The sequence below is a fragment of the Myxocyprinus asiaticus genome, chromosome 1, assembly GCF_019703515.2.
Source record: "Myxocyprinus asiaticus isolate MX2 ecotype Aquarium Trade chromosome 1, UBuf_Myxa_2, whole genome shotgun sequence".
Lineage (NCBI taxonomy): Eukaryota > Metazoa > Chordata > Actinopteri > Cypriniformes > Catostomidae > Myxocyprinus > Myxocyprinus asiaticus.
Window position 1 is genome coordinate 28,867,429 of NC_059344.1, and position 24,907 is coordinate 28,892,335.

General features: G+C 38.4%; 1 protein-coding gene across 12 annotated transcripts in view; it reads left to right on the forward strand.

The window, feature by feature from the left end:
• The window catches only part of LOC127434806 (tight junction protein ZO-1-like), a 199,436-nt gene that overhangs the window by 69,409 nt on the left and 105,120 nt on the right, over positions 1–24,907 (forward strand). Inside the window, exon 1 of one of the 12 annotated variants that reach the window (XM_051688380.1) lies at positions 16,878–17,336. The exons of the other annotated variants lie outside the window; for them this stretch is intronic. Coding sequence (XP_051544340.1) covers positions 17,310–17,336 — 27 coding nt within the window. The 5' untranslated portion in view covers positions 16,878–17,309. Of the gene's footprint in view, positions 1–16,877; positions 17,337–24,907 lie in introns of those variants that run through there. 12 annotated transcript variants of the gene reach the window in all.

Here is a 24,907-nt window from a genome sequence, read left to right on the forward strand (position 1 = left end):
AGAAGTTAAGTCACACCCCGTTATTTCACATTTGCACATGATTTGGACAAGAGTGGCCAGAGTATTTAATTTGGACGTTTATTTAAATGTTGCCTCAAGCATATGGCTGAACCCAAAATTATGAATCAATAAGTCCCCTTTCTGTTGGTCAAAGTGGATTGTGAGAGGGGTTGTTACACCCGGCGACCTGTATGAGAGTGGAGTGTTGAGATCTTTTGAGAATCTGGGTCATCATTTTGGGATTCCCAGATCTCAGTTTTATAGGTATTTACAGCTGCGCCACATGCTCTGTACTATTTTTGGGAGTAGCACACACCCCCCTAAAGCGGCAGATGCTTTGGGAGAGGTGATTACTGCTTTTGGAAAAGGTCATGAGGCATCAGTGTATTACTCACTGCTGGTTCGGAGTCTGGGGGATGGAGCTTTAGCTTCTATCAAGATATTATGGGAAAAAGATTTGAATTTGGTATTGGAGGAATTAGTGTGGACTAGGATTCTAAAAAATGTCAAGTCTGCATCTAGAGATGCAAGGGTTCGCCTTATGCAATTTAAGATTCTACATAGATTTTACTGGACCCCCTCTTGATTATATAGGCTTGGTCTTAAAGACACACCCAACTGCTGGCGTTGTCAATCAGAAGTTGGAGACACAACTCATGCCTTTTGGGGGTGTGTTAAGATTCAAGATTTTTGGATGAAGGTGCAGAGCTATTTGTTTGATGTTTTGGGCACTCAAGTTTTGCTTTGCCCCAGACTTTGTATTTTGGGTGACAGAGCTGTCATAAATTTGGGGGACAAATTTATAAAAAATTGGGTTTTAACAAGTGTTATGATTGGCAGACAAGTCATTTTCAGGGGTTGGAAGTCCGACGGAGTGCCATCATTTCTAGAGTGGTGTACAGAGATGGGGAGGGTGGCAGCATTTGAAGAAGGGGTATCTAGAGGATTGGGTAATTTGGACTTGTTTATGGGAAAATGGGGCAAATATTTGGCATTTTTGGAGGGCTCTCGGGGAGGGACAGTGGAGAGAGAGATGTAGAGTTTATGTGTGTGAATAATTATATTTTATTAATTATTTTATTTTTTTAATATTTGTTTTTGTGTGTCTATTATTATGTGGGACCACTGGGATGTTGTTTTGGGTAGGATTGGGGGTGGGGGGGTGGGGGATGTAGTAATAGATGGGGTTAAGTATTGATTCTGTTTGTATATGTTCTTGCTTGTATGTGTTAATATAGGAATCAATAAAAAATGTTAATAGAAAAAAAAAATATTTAAAAGAATAGTTTACCTAAAAATGAATATTCTGACAATTTACTCACTTTATGCCTTTCCAAACATGTATGACTTTCTTTCTTATGCAGAATTTAAAAGATCTATTACAAAGATGTCATAATGAACATGGCAGTCCCTCTTTTTAATACAGTCGTAGTGGATGTTGCCTCACTGTAAAGCTTTAAAAAGGATGCCAAAGTATCACATAAGAAATCCATGTGACTCGTGCGTCATATTCCGAGTCTTCTGAAAGTATTCAATAGGTTTTGGTGAAATTAAAGTAATTTTTCCATGAAAATCTTGATGTCTTTTTCACGTTTATAAGCACTATGAGTGAAGCTTGTTCAAAGTGGCTTGCATGTTCACATGAAAACTTGCACTGTTTGAGGTACAGATCTTACATGAACACCATAGTATTGAAAGATGGGCCGCAACATTCTATAATATTTCTCCTTTTGTGTTTAGTATACGAAAGGAAGCCATACTGGTTTGGAATGGCATGAGGGTGCATAAATTATGACAGAAATTTTTATTTTGGGTGAACTATTCCTTTAAGATGACTGATTCAACCGGACAACATTAGGTTATCAAAAGTACATTATATATATATATATATATATATATATATATATATATATATATATATATATATAAAAAAATGTCAGGTAACCTAAAAATGTGCTTTGTGTGGTAACAGCCAAGTTTTATTTTAAGTCAAAAATATTATTAATAATTAATATGACTAAATTAACCTGAATACATGAGGTTACACCAACAAAAGTAAATGTTAAGGGTAAGCTCACATACTAGAAATTGCTTTTTAATGTAACAACTGCATGTATCCACTTTGTACTGTGCATTCCTTTCATGATCTCAAATCCAGAATATGAATGTGACAAATAAATAATGGAGGGATTTAGGGAGTAAGACAAAAACTAAATACATGAACAGCAAGAGAAAGAGAAAAAAGGTTGCTATGCAGAAAGAGAGGGATTTCTTGAGGGACATCACTGATTAAAACCACAGCCAAATTATGGCTACTACAGGATACTTGACTGTGTTCCCATCATAAAATGGAATGAGAAGGCAGCTTCATGACTGTCTCTGTTTACAGCTGGAGTGTACCTCTCTCAGTCATATTCTGCTTCCCCCCAATCCATCATGGAATTGTTCAGCAGTGCATAAGTGCTCCACCATCTGACTCTACTGCTCTCACACACCAGTGTTCACATAGACTTTATACTCGCACTCACTGACTAATGAATGCAAGCTTTAGAGTTTCGGTTGCTTTACTGATGTTGTTTTTCAAAAAGCATCCAAAGTATGAAGCTCCTCTTCATCAACGAATTTATATAGTAGTTCCCATACTTGCCCAACTAAAGCACCCTAATACATTGCACATTTTGGAAGACTTTGGAAGAAGTGCACAAGATGTGTTTTAAGCACAGAGGCCTGGGTGTACCCAGCTGAAAAGACTTTGCTAGTCAAGGCCTGTTTATGCTTATTAGTGCTATAAGCTTATTATGATATGCTTATTAGTGCAAAACACAACATATTCTGACTAGAAGTGCTGGTCTTTTTAGCAGGGTGAATAGTGTTTATCTTGCTCCCCATCTCACTCTCTCTCCTGTCCATAAGGTTGTGTCAGTATACTCTAGAGCCTGTAATGATTCAATGTCACACTCGCAAGAAAAATTGCCCCAAAAAAAAAAAGAAAAGAAAAATGAAACTCCCACACAAATGAAGTCTGAGCTGCTGACCTTCCTTGAAGCCTGACAGTGTGTGTTTAATGGGGAGGAGGGATATATGTGTGCATTTATTATATAACTGTCATATATCCTTACTTAAGCATTTGTTAATCTGCTACACTGATTCGCAAATATAAGTGGGCTGATACGTTTTTGAGACTGAACACATGAAAGAAGACTCTTTATCTCCTGGACTTTTGTTATTTTCTGACGCACTCATTATTATCATACGAGTCATTTTTTAAGGGTTTCATTTTCCTGAAATTCTCTACCTTAGTCACTGCAATTGTAGGGTCTTTTGATAAATGACAAGGTGTTTTCCAGCTCTAATATGCATGCAAAGTACAGGGTTTGTGTCAATCACAGACTATACAGTAGCTGTCAACTCAGTCCCTCACATGCCCAAACACCACCAGACGCCAGCGGCCCCTCCCTGTCTCCCTGTGCCTGGTTTAGACTGCTTTTCAGCTGGGGGATCCCTATTCTGCTGAGCTCATCAGACTGACCCTTTTCAGAGAAGCGTGGATCGAATGCCGCTGTGGTCTTTTCTCCCTCTACAAGCACTGAATGTGCTAAAACAGCACTGGATAATCACTTGGCATTAGTACCTGTTGTGTAAAGCATTAGTGGCAAGAATTGACTGGTGGGACTTGTGGTCTCCCACTGAACACTAAAGCTGATGAGGCTTGATCCTGGCACCACTGTGGAGGGCAGATTACCATGTCCCAGCATGCACTGGTGCCAGCCACCAACTTCTCTTTCTTTGCACTCATGTGATGAGCAGGCTGCTAGCTGATGGACTTCATGTCATCCTTTAATAAATAAATAAATATATATATATATATTAGTAATCAAAAGTCCAATTGGGTAACAAGTAAACATACTGTATCAAACCACACTGACATGCACTATGGCAAGGGTCAACTAAATTATGAAAGCAGATTTTTTTTACAGAAAGGTTCAAATGTGTTCTAAGGACAAAGGTATTTTTTATGAAAGTCAGGTCATGTTGTCACATGTGTTTAACTTACCCTATATAGTTTAACAAGATGCCATTGCTATTGGGACTTGTTGTCACTAAAGGTCAGCGTTCAATAAACAGTGTCTTTTTTACATGGGCAAAAATTGTGAAAATGTTCAATAGCTTTTTTTTTATCCAAGACTTCAAGGTGTGTGGCTATACAGAAACTGACTTTTAAAAATAATCATACCCTGATAAGAATTCATTGGAGTAAAAACTGTGACAACTAGCCCCGATCTTCCCTATATTAAGAGGCAAATAAAAAACAGACATGTAGAAACCATAAATAATGCTTGTTTGATGGCAAATGCTGCAAACCAAGATTTCAATAGATTCATTCATTAAAGGGATAGTTCACCCAAAAATGAAAATTCTCTCATCATACTTCTGTATCCTTTATGTGATGTTTGGAGATACAAAGGTCTGATCACCATTCACTTGTATTGTATGGACCTACTGAGCTGAGATATTATTCTAAAAATCTTTGTTTGTGTTCTGCAGAAGAAAGAAAGTCATACACATCTGGGATGACATGAGGGTGAGTAAATGATGAGAGAATTTTCATTTTTGAGTGAACTATGCCTTTAAGTTGTCTCTTTAAAGTCATAATGAAGCAAAGCTGAAGTGTGTAATAAGGTAAGCTCACCAGTAAAGCTTTTAAAAATGAAGCTCTGCTCTTGATAGCACTTTGGGCTGTCAGTATGTGGAGTGATTTTATCCCTCAAGAGAGCTGTCAATCAGATTCCTGTCTCTCTAAAAGTGCCCTATGTGGCTGATATCATCTTGGCTTTGGTGTAAACTGATTTCCAGCAGAACTGCTGAGATGGTACCTTCAGGCCTGATGAAAGTAATGTTTTAATCATAGTCAATTCCAGTGACATTATCAGAGCATTATTACCCCCGTTTATCATGAATCACATTACCTAGTCCCATCCGCACTGCTCTAAATCAGATTTGGCACTCACCTCCTGCCTCACAGTATGCTTTGATTGGAGCATAACTCAATTCAGTACAAAGAGGCAGTCCCATTTCTCTCATCTGCCCACAATCACTCTCTCAAGGTTCCCTTTTAAGGGCCAATTTTCCTGCAAAGAGCGGAGCAGCAGTACTCTCTCTCTCATCTGTAGCTTGATTTGGGTAATAATTTGTGATTGTCTTGCTGCCAGAGAGCAGAATCTCTTGGCTCTGGGATGTCAGTGTGGAATGGATGAAGAGCCATTACATCACAGTGTGCATTTAGACTTGAGGGAGGAACTGAGGGTTCTGGGACTTTATCTAGCTTTTACCACCTTCCTCTTCCTTGTGCTTATTTTTCTGTTACTTTTTCTCATTCTGTCATGGCTTGACATACTTTACCTAAATTGCACATCCTTCTTTCCTCTCTTGCTTTCTTATCTCCCTGCTTGACACCATGGTGATGGTTGTGCACATTTGTGTAAGTGTTACGCATACAAATGAGCTTGCCTGGCACATGGAACAGTGCTGAGCAGACAGTTTCATTCTGAAGAGCTCCACTGCAATATCTCCTTCACTCCAGTCCACACACAGACAGTCTGATATGCACTGTCAGAAATTAACTTTTACATTAAGGGGTGATATTTGTCCCCTGGATTTGATTTTCAGTGGCATTTTTTTTTACCTTTAAGGTAATTAGAGGTAGTTAAATATTTTTTTTTTAACCATTTTAAACAAACTGTGTTCTATCCATCAAATACTTCAATTTTGCTCAAGATTGAGAATGTATTACCACCTACCCTAAGAATTAAATCAACAACAATTTATATTTTATCCCATAATACTAGGACTATAATAGAATAATAACTCTATCAGATTTTACAAATAAAAACAGAGGAAAAAAAGGGGGCTTTTTTTATTATTATTATTTTGGAGGCATTTTTGACCTAAGCCCTGTACATTTCTGACTTCGCTGACAACCTTTTCCAGCAGGCTTGATTCCTCTCCAATGAGAATATTATGATAAATAGTTTGACATAACAGGAAATCATTTGGGATTCAAATTGAATTAAGAATGCCTTTTAAGTTCCTGAATTTTAATTAAATTTGAATTGAGGTAGCTGTAAGGATGAGGTAGGCTGAGTGGGATCCATTTGTGGATATTTATTGGAGGGGTTGCTCAAACAATTCAAACAGTATTCTTTAAACGTAGTCAGGTCACAGGCTTGGGTCAAAACACAGATAAATCGGTCCTCAGGCAACAAATCCAAAAACAATTTTTTGTATCTAAAAGTTGATTGGCTCTTTTACCTGTAAGGCGGGACTTCCTTTCTACATCCGTTGGCTGCGAACTCCTTGGTTGGGCGTTCCACTTTCTCCCATTCATTTTAATAGAAGTGGCCCATCTCTGCTACTAGCCATGAATTAAAATGAAATAAAATGTAAAGATTCAGTCACTGCTGTACACTGAAAAATTGTTAACACGCAACTGATCAAAGATCTATTTATACTTGATCTAACCCAGGGGTGTCAAACTCAGTTCCTGAAGGGCCGCAGCCCTGCAGAGTTTAGTTCCAGCCCTGCTCCAAAATGCCTCCTTGTAATCTTCAAGCACTCCTGAAGACCTTGATTAGCTGCTTCAGGTGTGTTTAATTAGGGTTGGAGCTAAACTCTGCTGGACTGTGGCCCTCCAGGAACCGAGTTTGACACCCCTGATCTAACCAATAAAAAAACACCAAAAATGGTGTTGGACTAATGAAATTCCTCTTTTGTGTCATGTTGTCTTTTCTTTTCAATTGCAATTTAGTAAATTCCTCTTCCTGCCATTCCAATTAAACATCATGTGGAGTGTGGCCAATTCAATTCAAATTCATGAATTGGGAGACAATTCTTAAATTCTGAAATGTGCCCATACCTGATGGGATTACAGATATGAACTCAAGTATACTGTTATCAGCATGTGTAGTTTAAATCCAGCAGATTAATTTCAAAACAGAGTTTAGATGAAACTTTCCTAGGGTCTTGTTTTATATGTGACAGTGTTATTAGTGCTCCAAGAGGAACAGTTCTCTGGTGCTCTGTTTACGTGCAGCTGTTTGAGACTTTTAGCAGCTGAATGTGTGCAGAACTCTGTCTGTCATGATACCATCTCTGTGTTTGTTCTCTGTCTTTGGCATGCTTGTGCTAGAACAACCTCTCCTCCTGATAGGGCCAAGCTAAGCCAAACCAACTGTATGATCACTTCTTGTAAAAGGTTAGGGGTGTAACCCTGGTGTTCTGGCCAAATTCCCTCCAATGGCCCTTATCAATCATGGCCTCCTTATTATCCCCATCCATGAATTGGCTCTATCGCTCTTCTCTGTCCTCTCCACCAATAGCTGGTGTGTTTTGAATGTACTGGCACACTATGGCTGCCGTCGCATCATCCAGGTGGATGCTGCACACTGGTGGTGATTGAGGAGAGTCCCCTGGTCACTATGAGAAGCGCTTTGAGTGCAGTGTCAGAAAAGCACTATATAAATGTAACATTCATTCATTCATAGAATTCAACACATTGTGCTTCTCAGACTGGAAGTTTTTGCTAATCATTTATGTAATTGGCTTTTATGCCTAAATAGCTATTTGGCTATTAGGTAACATTATTGAATATTCTGTGTGAATATCAATCAAAAATCGTTTCAGAGTGCAAAGGAATGTGGATTAAGAAAGTAAATAGGCTGAATCTTGATTTCATGTTGTCTTGAATGAAAATGTAATAAATAAAGAGTTGTTTGTGAATAATCTCAGCTCTCTCATACTGACTGCATCATGATTTTGTGATGTAGGCTGAGGGGCATCTACAGTCATGTATCATTGTTAAAGTCACAGATGACCTTGAGTAAACCTATCTTTCCTCCTTCAATTCTGGACATTGTGGACCTTTTCTGGGAAGTTCTGAGAAGAGGAGGAGAGTATGTAAGAGACTGGGAATGACAGACAGAGAGAGACAGAGACATTTCCACATGAATGAATGAAAAAAATAATGTCCACATTTGTCCCTCAGCTGACCTTATGAACTTTCCCCTTTAATAAATTTTTTTCTTTGCTTATGTATAAGCTACGCTTATCATGTTGATCTCCTTCATATGTAAACATAGCAATGGCATTACAATACGATGTCCTTTGCAGACAAGTTTAGGCTCTAATCCTGCAAGCAGTTTGAGCAATGGTGTATGTTGCACGTCTTTACTCGTGGTCATCATAGCTAAGACCTCACAATGCCAGTTGCTGCACATTTGGCCTGTGCAGTTGCTATCCTAATGTCAACAGTCTTACACACTGGGAGAAAATATGGTGCAGATTCTAGAGGCTTAAGGCTGGATTGACACAAAGGGCTACAACTGTTCCCATTTTTCTCAAAGTCTCTAAACACGTGACATTAGACTCTTAACGAGATTTTAATTGAATACCTGTGATTTACAAGAGTTGTAGGCTGTGCAAAATGGATTTCACAGCAGGCTAATAAAGTTACAGTGTAGCCAGGCTGAGGTGTGGAGGAGAAAAGCAGTGAGTAGAACTCATTGTGTACTAAAGCATTTCTGCTTACTGATTGCAAAAGTTACAGTAACAGAGTTAATGTGTGTGTAAGTTGTATCAGTTAATGCATTAGTTATCATGAACTAATAATTAACACAATTTTTAAAGCATTTATTAATCTTGGTTAATGATCATTTATAAAAAATACTATTGTCCATGGTTAGTTCATGTTAGTTCATAATGCATTAACTAACACATTCAAGTTGTAATGTTAAAAATGTATTAGTATATGTAGAAATTAAAATGATTTAAGATGAATAAATACTGTAAAAGTATTGTTCATTGTTAGGTCATTTTATCTATTGTGTTAACTTATGATAACATATGCAAGCTTATTGTAAAGTGTTACCGGACATGTATTGTGTCCTTTTGCATCTCTGCCAGCTATGCATATTTACACACAAATGAAAAGCTTTCCCTTGAGTATATGTGTAAACCTTGTAAGTCTCCGTCCATTTACTACAGCACAGTAATTTAAATCAGCAGTTATGGATTTATTCCTAGTTTTGTTGACTGATGCACATGTGTTCCATCGTGCTGCTTAAACAATCCCTTTAGGGCTTTTTTGTACATACAAAGACAATATATCACATGTAGCCTGGTTTCGTTCTGCAGCAATCTTCTTATGGCACCATAGCTGCAGGACTGAACACATCTAACAACTTAACCGCTGATCTCATGGAGAGGCCTCTCGCTTTAATACATAAACCTGTTAAAGTGAGCCATGGGTCTCATCTCGAAGAGGCGCAGCTCTAAAAGTTACTCACCCACATATGTCACTCTGAATCTAGCATTTCCCCCCTGAGACAAACAAGCTATATCTCCTAGATTACCACACTCTGTTAAAAACATACCTTTCTACCTATCAGAATAGGGAACACCCTCTTTCTTTCTAAAGATTCTGAAAGACATTTGCAAAGGAGTAGGCATAAGATGTGTTGCAAATGTAAATAACGCTGACATATTGGTCCTGCCATTTGAAAATGAGTTTCTTATGGCTCTATGAGATTGAGTGTTTATGCAGGAGGCAATGGAGGGGGTTACACAGACATATGCAATTGGCATCACAGTTACGATTCATTTAGCAATGTGTGCATCATGCATTATGTATGATTGTGTGTGTGAGGGTACTTCCCTACTAACCCGAATCCTTTGGTGTAGCGCATCACATTTGTGATGTGTCAGGAAATTACCTGCACAGGAAATAGGCATTATTTAAAGGAAACATGCATTATATATTTTCCCCCACTACAACAGAACACTCATCACTCATTAAATGTTAATGTAATACTTATCCTGTCACATATCAGTGCTACACTTTTCAAAGAGTCACATCTACTATGTATTGTCTCTACTATCCATTCATAAAACCTTCAAGAAAAATTGATAATTTTGATAGATCCTATTGTTTTTAATAGTTATATTTGCTTTGTGGAATTATTAAAAGTATGAAAAAATCAAAGAGCTGTTTGTGACTTTATAAATAGGTTGATCTAACCAAGTGTATGATGTAAATTACTGAAGCTCAGAGTGCATTGAACTCCTCCACTCACTGAAGCGCCTCAACAGTTTCAGAATGTGCTATCTATATTTACACATGTAAATGTGGAAAAAATGTCTTGAACAAAAATACCTATATTAATGCTATTTGTATAAATGTTTGTTTGATTATGGAAATAAGGACTGTTTGTTGTGTATTTTTGATTCTCATGGTACACTGAATAAATGTCATTGTGTGATTAAAGGAGCATTGTTTGCTGTCTTGGCCACTCTTTGTCCATAAAACAATGAACACTTAACAAGTCACACATCCATTTCTACTATCTCAAATCTCATTTATATGCCAGAAAGAAGCAGCACTGCTATTTCTGTGAATAATAAGGCCTAGTTTAACTGAGGTTACATGGAGTCTGCTTTGTAACTAAGGTCTTTTGGTAACTAATGAGATCAGAATAGTTGGTGTGTTAACAGAGAAGTGTAAGCTGTGTTATGCTGGCAGTGGATGGCTCTAAACATGCACATCTGGCCATGACGCAGTGGGCTGAATGGAGGACAGCCAGTCTCTCTGAAACCACAGCACTTGAGGGACTAAAAAAGTAGAGATTTTCTAATTTTAGAATCAAACCATAAACTGCCGTTTCGACGTTACTAGCAAAAAGGTCACTAAATGGGCACTATTGTTGTTCTATTTATGCATGCTTCTTTTAAAGAAATCTATTCTGTCAAGGATTAATTAAAATTTCAAAGCTTTTCCCCTGTATACATATTTAGTTTTCCTTTTTATGTTTGTTATGGGTTGAGCTTGATCTAAATTAACAACATGCTGCTGTACTTGATAATGTATTTTTATGTCAAGTGCAAGATATATAATAATCTTCTTAACTCTCTCTTCCATCCCAGCATTCAAGCACAAACACACACACTCAAACACACATATATTTGCTTTTTAAAGTATTGTGAGTTTTTTAATATATATTGGGAAAAGTCAGCTGGTCCTCTCCTGAAAAGGATGTCACAGAACGTAATTACAATGAACTTTTAATACACCTGTTTTTTCTTTGTAATTCTTAGTAAAGCACCATTTCGAAGTCCCACTGTTCCATGCATCTGGGGTCATTCAATCTTAGATTAAACTCTCTCCTCTCAGTCTCACTTTCCCCTGCATTTCCATGCAATTTACACCATTAATTAAAGCTAAATTTTGTTTCCTGTCTGTGTTTGATGAATGGTTGCTCTCCTTGTTGGTAATCACTGTATGGAGAAGCTCTGTTTGGAACCACAGTCAGGTTTAGAAGGGCAGGTTAGCTGGGGCTCTGTTAAATACGATGAACCGTGATTCTGATTGTGACGCGTGATTGAACATTGTACCACTCCACAATGCATCTCCTTTGGCTCCTTAAAACAGGATAAAGAAGTAAACTGAGTTTCTGTTGCTGAAACTGGCAGAGCATGGTGCTAGCAACACCAAGGTCATGGATTCAATTCTCATAGAACACACAAACCTTAAATTCACTATAAATTGCTATGCTTCAGGCAGCTCCATTTCCCACAATGCAACTTAATGTTGACATCACAGCAGATCGCGCTTCACCTACCCCACACCACACAGCATTAGTGTATGATAGAAGGGAAAGCAGTTTACAGCTGTAAGTGAAGTTAGGTCAATTAAATAGTTTAGAAAATTTATATTGAGATTTAACTGTATAATACTTGCAGTTACCTTAAAGGGTTAGTTCACCCAAAAATTTAAATTCTCTCATCATTTACTCACCCTCATGCCATTCCAGATGTGTATGATTTTCTTTCTTCTGTTGAACTCAAATTAAGATTTTTAGAAGAATTTCTCAGCTCTCTTTATGACCATACAATGCAAGTTAATGGGTGGCAAAATTTTGAATCTGTGATCGCATCAGCCTGCAAAAATCGCCAAAAAATTCCACAAAGTGGCATTAGCCTTACTGCACGAGCAACGGTGGGCTCCATACTGTACGTAACACAATGTAAACGTAAGCAATGATGTACATCTGAGTCCATGAGATGGACTGATTTAGTGAGGAAAGGGCAAAAAAAATTAACTGGAACACAGCCAACATGGTGCTAAAAGTGAGTTGTAAAGCAAGTTATTTTTAGTTGTAAATTATGTAATACAGTGAACAGCTTTTTTTTTTTCATATGCCCTAACCCAAACCCTAAACCTTACCATCAATGGAGTAAAAATGTAATCTTAGAAGTGAAAATGTAACCTTAAAGTTTTGCTCAACGTTAGATCCTGGTTTACACGGGACCAGAACTCATATCCCTGAGGCTGTGCACACAACATTCTATAAGTAACACCACAGGAAAAGATGAACATATTTAAATTGATGCATGATGTCTAATGGGAGATGCCGCTTGTTAGTAACTTGGCAGAATGGGGTCGATGTCAGGATACCGGAAGATTCTGTAGCAATCTGTCGAGCTCCTGTGTGATCATGTTGGTGAAGAGGTGGTATACTGAGCTTACACATACAAATAAAAGCTACAGGCTAAAATGTTGTGTAAACAGTATTTATACACTGAAGTATTGATTTATGTTTAATTCTGAGAGATATCCTCAGATCGATGTCCAAGTTTAGCTGAGTCCATCCCATTACCTCCAGAGGGTTCCCGTGAGCAATGGAAATAGAGCACTTTACTTTGTGAGGGCTTTAACCAAGGCAAGAATTTCCAAAATCAATAAAGCCTGTGGAACCTATAAGGTCAATTGGTTTTTAATTCAGCACAGATGAAGACAGACTGTGAAACTGGATCATTTTCTCCCCTTCCCTGTTCCCTCCCACAGGTCTCTGAGGTTCACTATGCTTTCTGCTCTAGCTTTCTCCCTTACCCACATTAAATAAACACAAATGGTGTTTCCAAGCTACAAGCATGTTTTCCTCACAGTGTATTTTTGATTCCTTCATTATTCAAATTTTTTGACTTACCAAGCACGGTTTGATGAGAACAATCATAAGTATGTTCATGAAAAGAGAGCAAAGAAAATATCTCAAGCTTGTTGTGAGGCAATACAGCCAAGGGAAAAGAACAAAAAAAGAAAACACTGTAACACAGCCATTTGTAGGCAGTTTCTGGACTCAGATTCTAACCTCTGCCTCAGGTCCAGCTCTGAGCTCTCTTTATGTTTATTCTTCTCTATGGCACCTCATCCTATTGGTCTCTGTTCTTTCGGCTGATCTAGTTGTGAAATCTTACTAAATCAATATTTCACACAATACCTAAAATATTTGCATGATTGTATATACAGTATCCCTACATCCATACAATTGACACATAAAAAGGCTAAAGATATGCATAAATTATCTATAACATGACTAGGGCCTCACTAATGCTTTAGTCCGACTGATGACTGAAAACATACCAGTAATTTTTGGGAAGTTGGACTAACAGACATAGATAATGTGATTGTAGCTCAACTTTGTCCAGCTTGTTGTTAACCAGACCATAATTGGCCCTGGCATCATGCGCATGCTAAGAAAAACAGAGGTGATGCATGACATGTATGTCTTTCCTTCAAGTATTTGCTTATGCAGTGTATGGTGTATACTTGGAAAGACAGATGAAGACTGTAACTTGACTTACTACTAAAAAAACTAACTGTATCTTTATTTATACAGTAACTGCACATGTAAATAAGTCATGTGGACATACTTTTAAATAATTTCTGCCAATACAATGTAACCTTCCCCCATGCTAAAATATCCACAGCCAGAGGTATGATGTATTGTACATTGAAGGGGCAGAGCATCATGTGATCTATGTACCTTTTGCTGTGTATTAGACTCCAACCACAGGCAGGCAAACCTCCTGAGCTTTCCCTCTGATCACACGTTTCTGTGTGTGTAATTTTGATAACCATGGGGGTGTTTTCCAAGTGTTTGCTCTTCCATGAGCACACCTGAGCTCTTAGGCTAATGCGCAGCCTCAGGTTGCTCAGTGTTGAGAGCTGTTTAGGGTAGCCATGCGCAACAAAACTGCTTTGATCACGTTTTTCTGTCACTAACACTCAGTCTTTGCTCCATCCTCACGGAACCACTGACTCTTCAGAGTGTCTTATAGCAGTCCTCTTCATCCTGGGCTTAGATTTGAGTCATTTACTTAGGTTTATTCGAAGACATGAAAGAGATTTTATGAGGTTTTTGGGAATCTGAGACTGATTTGCCAGCACTAACAAGACAACATGCTGAATATCCTGATATCCTCTCTGATTGATGCGGATCGTAATATGCGGTGGAGAAGGCGCCTGTCCTCGTTGGCAGTATTTATCATTCTATTTTTTTGTTGTTGTTTCGTGTTTGTTTTTTTCTGTGTTTCTGGGGTTCGTAAATATTCGGGACTCAGATGTGCTATCCGTACATCTGGTCAAGTCATCACATGGCTTCATGTGTATGTTTGTGTATATGTGTGTGGTGGATGAAAGAACAGTGGAAGAAAATTAGCAAAGCTCACCTGGTGACTCATTGAGGGGCTAGCACAGCCTTAGCCACCAGGTTGGCATGTATGGTTTCATGGGAGATTATATGCGGGTATGGTATAGTATGTGTAGCAGATATCCACATAGCTTGGGACGTAGGATAGGATTTCTCATCGGGAGATCATTGAACCTGGTCTGCTTGTTATGACCTATAATGGAGGCAAGAATGAAAGGAAATGGAAAGGATCCGGTGTCCAGCTGCGGGAGTGGCAGGGAGATGTCCCTGACCATTGCCCCACCATCAGAAGGGATTCTGGGATTAATGGGACGAAACATCTATGATGGGTGGCACCCGGCTGATGGCCCCGCAGCTGGACTGAAGGTGCTGTTGGAAAAGCGGCAGGCAATAATGCCCAGCAGGTTTTGTCAGCTACCTGTGCAACTGATTAGTTATTTAAATATAACTGTATTGCAAAGGCTTTTTATTTTTTATTTGGGTCCTCAAAAACTTACATATTGGCTGTTGAAAGTCTTCTTAAAATTGTATATACTCCTATCATCTCAGTTCCTCTCCCCCTTCCTTTCATGATTCCTAAAGCCTATAGTAATGAGAGAATGTGACCTCTTACACTGAGTTATTTTGGGTTCAACCCACAGACCTGGTTTATGACAAGAATTTATCCCACTCAGCATGACTAATCCAAAGCATCCTTTGCCTCTCCCTTGGACCTGTCTGTCAATCATCAATGTATTTGTGAGACTACATCTACAAGCAGTAACCTCATGAACATAAGCCACAACTAACTCTGGCTCGGTGGCTGTTGTTGAAGAGCATACGGCAGAGCAAGGAGTTTTTAATTATAGCACATTGTGTTCAGTGTCTTTGGTTTTGGTTTGCTCATATTACAAGTTATGTTGTGTCTTTTTGACTGTGCTATTGTGGTGTATTCAGTATTACAAGGCACCCAACAGAATGTGTTTTGCTGATATATTCTGACTGCAGCACAATGAGACACTAGAGTGTCCCCTATTTTATTAAAGACTGTGTTAAGCTGTATCAGTATTTCTGATTTGCTGATTTTTGTGTATCTGTGTGTATCTGATTTAGTACTTGCAGAACAGACTGTGAATAGATCTTACATGTATTTTCCTTAGCTTTGCTGTTGTCAGTAAGGATATCTTTACCATCTTAATGATGCTTACAAGAACTGTGCAGATAATTCAGAGAGGCAGTTAGTTTGTTGAACAGAAATTAAACAATCTTACTCTCCCATTTGGTGAACTATGGCAACACTTCATGGACTTAATGCATGAAAGCACTGTCACTATCGATTGACTGGTTGATAATAAGGAGCCAGTAATATTTTGTGCCTTCGTGTTCCCTCTTTTATCAGTTGCAAACATAAGCTGACATTTTACAGTGAAAAGTACAGCCCATAATGCTGGTTTTAAAACAATACAAACCGCATTCTGGGGCCCTATCCTATGGGAGGGGACCCGGAAACAACAGGAAGTGGCCTGTATTGCAGCAATTATGTCCCGTTGGGTTTCCTGAGTGGTTTATCAACCAAAACCCAATCTAGAGGTTAAACCACATGAAATAAAAGAAGTCTGTACACTTTAGACAGTTAAAAAAAGGAGTTTGATTATAACTAAATCAGGTCTTGTGAGTAATATTTTGTTTACGTCACTACCTGACTCATTTACATAGTTGTATAACCACAATATGTTGTGTTCCTCATTTCAACACAATTATAAGAATTTATAGAGTTACAAGGAAAAGTTTTCCGAACTGTAACTGATTCTTCATGGAGGGGGGGGGGGTAACCATTCTTGATGACTTTACTAAAGGTAATGCCTGAACGGCTGAAAAAAGAAAGAAAGAAAAAGAAAATAAAATAAAAAAAAGAGTTCATTCAACAGCGTTTTCAGTCAAAAATATTGCATCTTGCGTTAAAAAATAAATAAATACAGAAACTCCCTCGGTGCTTGCGTACATGCCATAGCAAAAGCAGAACAGTAAGAAACAATTTTGTTCCACTTTTACCTTTGCTTCATCTCTTTCCATCCTTTCCCGCGATCCATCCGTTCTCCGGTCAGAACAAACAGGACATGGACGGGAGGGGTCATTGTAATTTTCACCCTCCTCTCTTTTGTTTAGTTTAAAATAATGTCACTTTCATCAGATAACACGCGATATCAAGACATATAATCGCTACATACATACAAAGAGTTACTATTTCATATCTGGAATTGTGGTTACACAGCTCACTCTGTTCCGGTTTCCACCCCACCACCCCCGCAAAAATGCAATGGTCCGTCCCAGTCAGACATGTCATGATTGTTGCTGGGAGAGTAGAGGAGCGAGGAGCGAGCTCATCTGTTTGAAACATCTTCAGCCATTGTGAGACGGTGTCCGTCATCATTGTTATTATTAAACCACATTAAACTCCACAGCTGCTTCGACTTGTGGACTGTAATATTTTTTTGACTTATTGTTGTTCTTTAGTTAATTTCCAGAAAGAGGGAGGCTATCCGAGAGTCATCGCGTAGGTTCTGAAGTTTGTTACAGGTTAAGGCGTTGGTAATAATAGATGATGAACTTTGGACTACGGGATTTCAGTTGTGTTGACATGTCTTCAGGCGGTCAGAAGAAGTAAACCCGCATTTGCCCGGCGCTGTGGCGGCTGCTGGGCAGGAGAGAGGATGAATAATTTTGCCTTTTGGCCGTAGTGATATTTAACATCAGTGAACTTGCTACGCCGGGAGGCTACAAGAGATCAAAATGTCTGCCAAGTCTGCATCAAATAAGGTAGGAACTTATTACTTTTAAGAGCAAAACAAAAACAAATGGATGTGATTGGGGTCACACGAGTCCTGACCCATTTAAGGAGCGATACATGTCGGAAGAGGTCGTAGTGCGTAAACATCATTCATCAAGATAATCACCAATCAGTCAACGTGTTTACACGGCATTACATAACCTGTTTTCCTTTATAATCCACGTTTAGACAGAATCTTGTTTATACAATTTAAACATCTTTAAAGTGACTTTAATGAGAGTTTGCGGAATACCCGTTGATTATTAATTGCACTGAAATCGACTATTCCGACAATGGTTGTCAAAAGCGGTGTGTGGACGAAATTATTATTGTTATTTTCATTACTAACTTTTATTTTCCCGCGCTGCTGAATATAGACCAGCTTCCTTTCGGAAAAGTCGATACACGCGCCTCTGCCAGTCAAACACAGGAAAATACGGATATCTACAGTTGAAGTCAGAAGTTTACATACACTTAAAGTCATTAAAACACTTCTTTTTTTTTTTTTTTAACCAATCCACAGATTTAATATTAGCAAACTATAGTTTTGGCAAGACATTTAGGACATCTATTTTGTGCATGACACGATTGATTTTTCCGACAATTGTTTACAGACATATTGTTTCACATTTAATTGACTATATATTAAGCAGCTTGGAAAGTTCCAGAAAATGATGTCAAGCCTTTAGGCAATTAGACAATTTGCTTCTGATAGGAGGTGTACTGAATTAGAGGTGTACCTGTGGATGTATTTTAAGGCCTGCCTTCAAACTCAGTGCCTCTTTGCTTGACATCATGGGGAAATCAAAAGAAATCAGCCAAGACCTCAGAAAAAAAAAATAATTGTGGACCTCCACAAGTCTGGTTCATCTTTGGGAGCAATTTCCAAATGCCTGAAGTTATCACGTTCATCTGTACAAACAATAGTACGCAAGTATAAACACCATGGGACCACGCAGCCATCATACAGCTCAGGAAGGAGACACATTATGTCTCCTAGAGATGAACATAGATTGGTGCAAAAAGTGCAAATCAACCCAGAACAACAGCAAAGGACCCTGTGAAGATGCTGGAGGAAACAGGTAGACAAGTATCAATATCCACAGTAAAACGAGTCCTATATCAACATAACATGAAAGGCTGCTCAGCAAGGAAGAAGCCACTGCTCCAAAACCACCATAAATAAGCCAGTCTACAGTTTACAAGTGCACATGGGGACAAAGATCTTACTTTTTGGAGAAATATTCTCTGGTCTGATCAAACAAAAATTGAACTGTTTAGCCAAAATGACCATCGTTATGTTTGGAGGAAAAAGGGTGAGGCTTGCAAGCTGAAGAACATCATCCCAACTGTGAAGCATGGGGGTGGCAGCATCATGTTGTGGGGGTGCTTTGCTGCAGGAGGGACTGGTGCACTTCACAAAATAGATGGCATCATGAGGAAGGAAAATTATGTGGATATATTGAAGCAATATCTCAAGACATCAGCCAAGAAGTTAAAGCACGGTCACAAATGGGTCTTCCAAATGGACAATGACCCCAAGCATACCTCCAAAGTTGTGGCAAAGTGGCTTAAGGACAACAAAGTCAAGGTATTGGAGTGGCCATCACAAAGCCCTGACCTCAATCCGATAGAAAATTTGTGGGCAGAACTGAAAAAGTGTGTGCGAGCAAGGAGGCCTACAAACCTGACTCAGTTACACCAGTTCTGTTTGGAGGAATGGGCCAAAATTATTGTGAGAAGCTTCTGGAAGGCTACGCAAAATGTTTGACCCAAGTTAAACAATTTAAAGGCAATGCAGCCAAATACTAACAAAGTGTATGTAAACTTCTGACCCACTGGGAATGTGATGAAAGTTATAAAAACTGAAATAAATAATTATCTCTACTATTATTCTGACATTTCACATTCTTAAAATAAAGTAGTGATCCTAACTGACATAAGACAGGGAATCTTTTCTATGATTAAATGTCAGGAATTGTGAAAAATGTATTTGGCTGAGGTGCATGTAAACTTCTGACTTCAACTGTATGATCCTGCAAACACATTGGGGTCTGTGTGTAGGGTGGCTTGGGAAGTACAGTGGTGTACATGTGAGTATATGTGTGTGTTTTTACACTGAGTGGGCTTCCTCTCCACTGTACTGAGTGGGGAGGAACACTATGAAAACGCAGGAATGTGTACAGCACGTTCGGTCATTCAGGTTTGGTGAGTTTTTCTTGATGAGGTGAAATGGTTATGTAATGATGTAATGCCCTGGTGTAGTCTTTGTTTTGACATTAGTTTCAGGAAGCATTTCACACTAAGCACTGTGAATTTTTTTGTTAATTACATGATATATGTCTATGCTTATATACCATTTGTGAAACCCATTTTACCAGGTTCAAGTGTAGGGTACAACGAGGCTAAAGGCCCACTGGGGTAAAAGGCACATTTGTCTTTATTTTCTCCCAAAACACTAAATTGCAACAAAAATTACCACAGTACTTTCCTAAACACCTGTTTGTCACTATGAACTGCAAAATGTTCCTGACCCATGAGATCATTGTTTGTAATGTCTAAAGCAGGGGTACTCAATTAAAATTCCAAGAGGTCTGGTCTCTACATTTCCTTCCCAGCAAAGGTCCGGATAATAATATGTAGCTTACACAGTGTCATATGGCTATGAAATTACATAATATATATTTTTGAATAGTTGTATAACTTGGCATGTTCACAGCAATAGTACATTGTAAAAAAAGAAAAGAAAAAAAAAGTAACTCCTAAACAGTCAAAAAGGTCTCTTCAAAACTGGGCAGGGATGAGGACATTGGGGGCCCAAAGACAGCTAAAGTAGTGGGGTCTGAGAGATCTTTTCTACAAAAAGATTAAATATTTCATCAAGACTTCATCAGTCGAGGGCACTTTGATATGAATATAAAAAGATAAGATCAACAGTTCATTTTGAAGCTGAATGAAGCAGTCCAGTTATTGTGTTGAAATATTTTTTACATTCAGAATGGGCATAGGAGGCCTTTTGACAGATAAAAAAAAACACTGTATGGGGGTTCAGGGGTGTCCCCTGAATTTTTTATTTTATTTTATGAAAATGTAAAAGTCTGAATGGACCATTTTTATAAAAGTGAGAATCTATAAACAAACGATCAAACAATTTACATAACAACAGTGAATCATTAAAATACTGTTTGCTTAATTTAAGTGTAAATGAGCTTTCCTTGCCACCCATGCCATGATGACATCTGATTAATTTTCACAAAAGTAGAACAAAAATCTGTTTGTTTATTATGAAAGGCTCCTAACATGTTTAATAAAGCTAAATTTAGACAGAGAAAAATGTTATTGTCTAAAGGTGCCACGTTAACTTGTCCTGAAACAGACCTGGCTTAGCTGAAATGAAAGCTCTATTCAGCTGGATGCGCTAAAAATTGAAGACAGAAAACTATAACTACTGTATAAAACTTTAATATTCAAAAAGTAGCAATAATACTCAGAACTATTATATAATATTAAAAAGTTGTATTATTATTATCATCATCATCTGTAAGCAATATCACAAATGCAAGTGTTTTATCAGCATGTTGTGATTTTCATTAATACTGTGAAGCACTGTTCTGCTGCATTTTATTTTACCAAAAATAAAATTGCAATTTTTTGTAAATTGTTTATGAAATTAAAGTATATTATAGTAAAGTAATTATTATATTTTTGTTTGATTAAAGCTGTATGTATCAATTTGATTAAACACCATTTGATCGTAACATTTAATTAAAACATTTAACATGGAATCCAGAAAAATTTTAATCAAGAAAAATATTTGAGACTTTATGCAGTTCTTTTAGTCAAGTCATTTTCTGTGTAATTTCATTAAAATCTGAAATCTTATAGTATCAATTTAGTATCGATATCAGGGTACCAGGGCTGGTATCTTACCGGAGCCAAAACTCAGCTTCACGTCGGGTGGTTCTTCGCCTCAACGTCTTGCATTGTAAATCGTTTAACGCACACCTAGCCATCGATTATCCCTTACATATATCGATGTCTGCAAAAAGTGACTGTTTTGTAAATGTTTTTTGACCATCACTGTTGTAATTGATTTCAAAAAGAAAAAGTTCCCAGACAGGAGACTTGAATAACAGAGGGGGCTTCTCTATCAGTGGCTTGCTTTCTCCGCTTGTCATTTTCAACTACACACAACGCGTGCAGAACTGAGATGTCATCAAAATGACACGTGAAAAAAAGTGGAGTGTATCCATCTACAGAGCCATACAGCAGCCTTAGCAGAGGTTGTAACTGTGCTTGTTTATTTGACGCTTCGTTTTCTTCGCAAAATCTTGTACTCCAGAACTTGAGGTGAACCGTGGTACAAAATGCTTGTTTTCATTTGATTTAAGTTCTATGAATTCATTTGATTAGACAGTTTTTTTTTATTAATGATTTTTATGAAAACACAGAATTTGGGGAATATGGCCCTTGTCTTCAGTGCAGGGAAGATTAAGATATAAACTAATCAATACATTTCACTTATACAGCCTAAGCTCTAAAAAATGTAAGTAACACTCTTAATTTCTTGCATTTCCTATCTTTGTCTCATACCGGTTTGATTTAATCAGAGTAAATCTTTTAGCATTTGGCTGACTATACCAACTAAAATTAGCATTGCGTCTGTTACAGTTGCCCTGCTGTGTACTGCACCACTCTGTAATATGTTACAAACTCACTTGCTAAGAGATAACACATACAGAGGATCACACATACACTCTTGCTCTCTCCTGTCACATGCAGTGAAGATCTAAGACACATACAGACTGCCTCACACAGTTCCAGAACACTGAAAGCCCAGTGGTGAGGACTAAGGGGGGTGGGCTAACAGCGGGTGACAGTAGGGTACATCCTAATTATGCACTCAGTAGCAGAGCGTTAAACTAAGAGGAAATTTGGATATGACACACCCAGAAGTAAATGCACTAAGTTTTCCTTGGTGTGAGCAATACACTCTACACACAGAGTGTAACAGTTCGGGAAAGGAGGATGCGGGTACCGGAATAACAAACAACAAAACTTTAATCAAACAGAACATCAAACTGAAAACACAGCATCATAAACACACACACAGAGCGGTCGTGTGTGTCTCTCTCTCTCTCTCACTCTCTGGAGTCCCTGGCTCTTCCCTTATCTCCCTCCTGCTGATTAGGCAACTCAGTGCCGAGTGTGTATCCTCATGGCCCGGCCACGCCCTCCTCCTCGTCACACTCCTCCACTGCCCTTACAGCCATTCCGCCACCCGATGGTCCTCCCCGCCTCCTGAGAATCTGAGAGAGATGAAGGGAGGGAGGGGGAGAGAGAAAGAGCAAGTGGGAGAGACAGAGAGAGAGAGGGCAACTCCGCGCCGGGCATGTAACCTCACGGCCCGGCCACGCCCTCCTCCTCATCACACACAGATACATCACTTTCACACTTATCATAAAAGGTCGAACATACATTCTCAAAGGAAAAGTAACCCCAAAATATATTTTTTCTAATTTATTAACCCTCATATCATTCCAAACTCTTATGACTTTAACAAAATATGTTTTCATGAATATTACCGTACTGTCTGTCTTTTCAATACAATGGCAGTATATAGTGCCTCACTTTAACGCTTAAAAAAGGACCCAACTATATCATAGATGTATTCTTTGTAACTTGCACGTCATATTCCACATCTTCTGGAACACCAAAACCTGTCAAATGCCTTTAGAAGATTTGAAATTGGACTAATTGTATGACAATTTTGGGTGCTTTTTTTTTAAAGCTTTGAAATGAGTCACTAACAACTGCCATTGTATTTAATAGACAGACTGGGATATTCATTAAAATACATCCTTTTGTGTTCCTTTGTTACATGAGTAAATTTTGAGAGAGTAAATTATCAAATCATTTTCATTTTGGGGGTGAACTATTCCTTTAATCCAGCAGTTGACAGTAGAAAGGAGATGTGAGGCAGTAATTCTGATATTGTGAAACACTTCTGCAAGTCAATGCATACAGTAGTAGGCCCTGTGGTGGAACAGCTCAAGCTTTCCAACAAGACAGATGCTCTTGAGCCTGATCAGCCACTGACTGGTTTTGAAAGAGTGGCACAGAGCTCTGTAAACAGCACGTTACTTTCCGCTCCCAGATTCTGATATGTAGCCTACATTTTTATCTGCAGATTTTCACAAGAGGCACAAATCCAGCTGAGATGCAAAGAAACAAATATTCCCTATTCTGCAGAGGAAATTGAAACTCTTCTGCAATATGTCTAGTACTACAGTAAATATGTTTGTCCTCTACAGATGAAACGGTATGAAAATTTCATATCACGATTATAGTGACCAAAATTATCACTGTTATCAGTATTATCACGGTATTGTTAAAATGTGCTGGAAATGTTCAAAAATTACTGATACACGCACTGAAATCATTTCACCAAGTTTTATATTGAAAACCAACAAACAACAAATTAAAATTAGCAGCACTATGCACTTTTTGTGTGCATAAACATTAAAATAATAACAGTAACATTAACAATGGCACCATGTGGCCATGAGAGGTAAAAGTTTACCTAGTGCAGGTTTAAATGAACACAACCTTAAGTAAGCAAATTAAATAAACAAACAACAAATAAAATTAGCAGCATTATGCACTTTTGTGCATAAACATTAAAATAATAACATTAACATTAAAGATGGCACCATATGGCCATGAGAGGTAAAAGTTTCCATAGTTCAGGTTTTAATGAACACAACCTTAAGCAAATCAAATGTGCATATAAAAGCAACATAAGTAAAGCAATGTGCAAGTAGAAACAATAAAACCATATGTAAACAAATCCAAATATGTAAACAGTCAAATGAATAGCACTGATTGTATGTTCCTTCTCTCCTTAATAAAGAAATAAGGTGCTGCTAGCCTAACATACTGTATGTATGCATATTTGTTCACTTGAGATTGAAATGTTAAAATGTCAGCATATTTACTTTGTCCGGTTTAAGTAGTGATCTGCGAGGGGAGACAATGTGCCCTCTGGCACTGAACACTCTATCTGATGGCACGCTGGTTGCTGGGATGCACAAAAGCTTCCTGGCAAGGTGAGGCATCTCTGATGCATGGCCCCTCCACTACACCAGTGGATCCTCTTCTGCTGGAATGGGTGGCAGAGACAGGTAGACCTTGATCTCTTCTTTCACTCTGTCTTCTGGGGTGGTCGGAATCTGACCCTCTTCACCTCTCTTGCTGCCTTGTTGAGGTAATATTTCTCAGCAACCCAGCCAGGCCTTTCCCCTCCGATGCCGCTGTGGGGTTGTTGGTGGTGGTGTTGCTGCTGGTGCTTTGTGGTTCTTCCCTGACTTGTGCAGCTGCCAGCTTCAAGGCCTCCTGGACACAGCTGTCATTGTCAACTTTTGCAGCATCAGGCTCATCTAAAAAGCTCCTTTTGAAACGGGGGTGGGGGGGTGTGTGTTGTCAATGAAACAAGCCATGTGCATGACTCTCTTTGCCTTCTCTGTGTATCTGTTAAGGTCTTCACTCATTATCCTTTTTA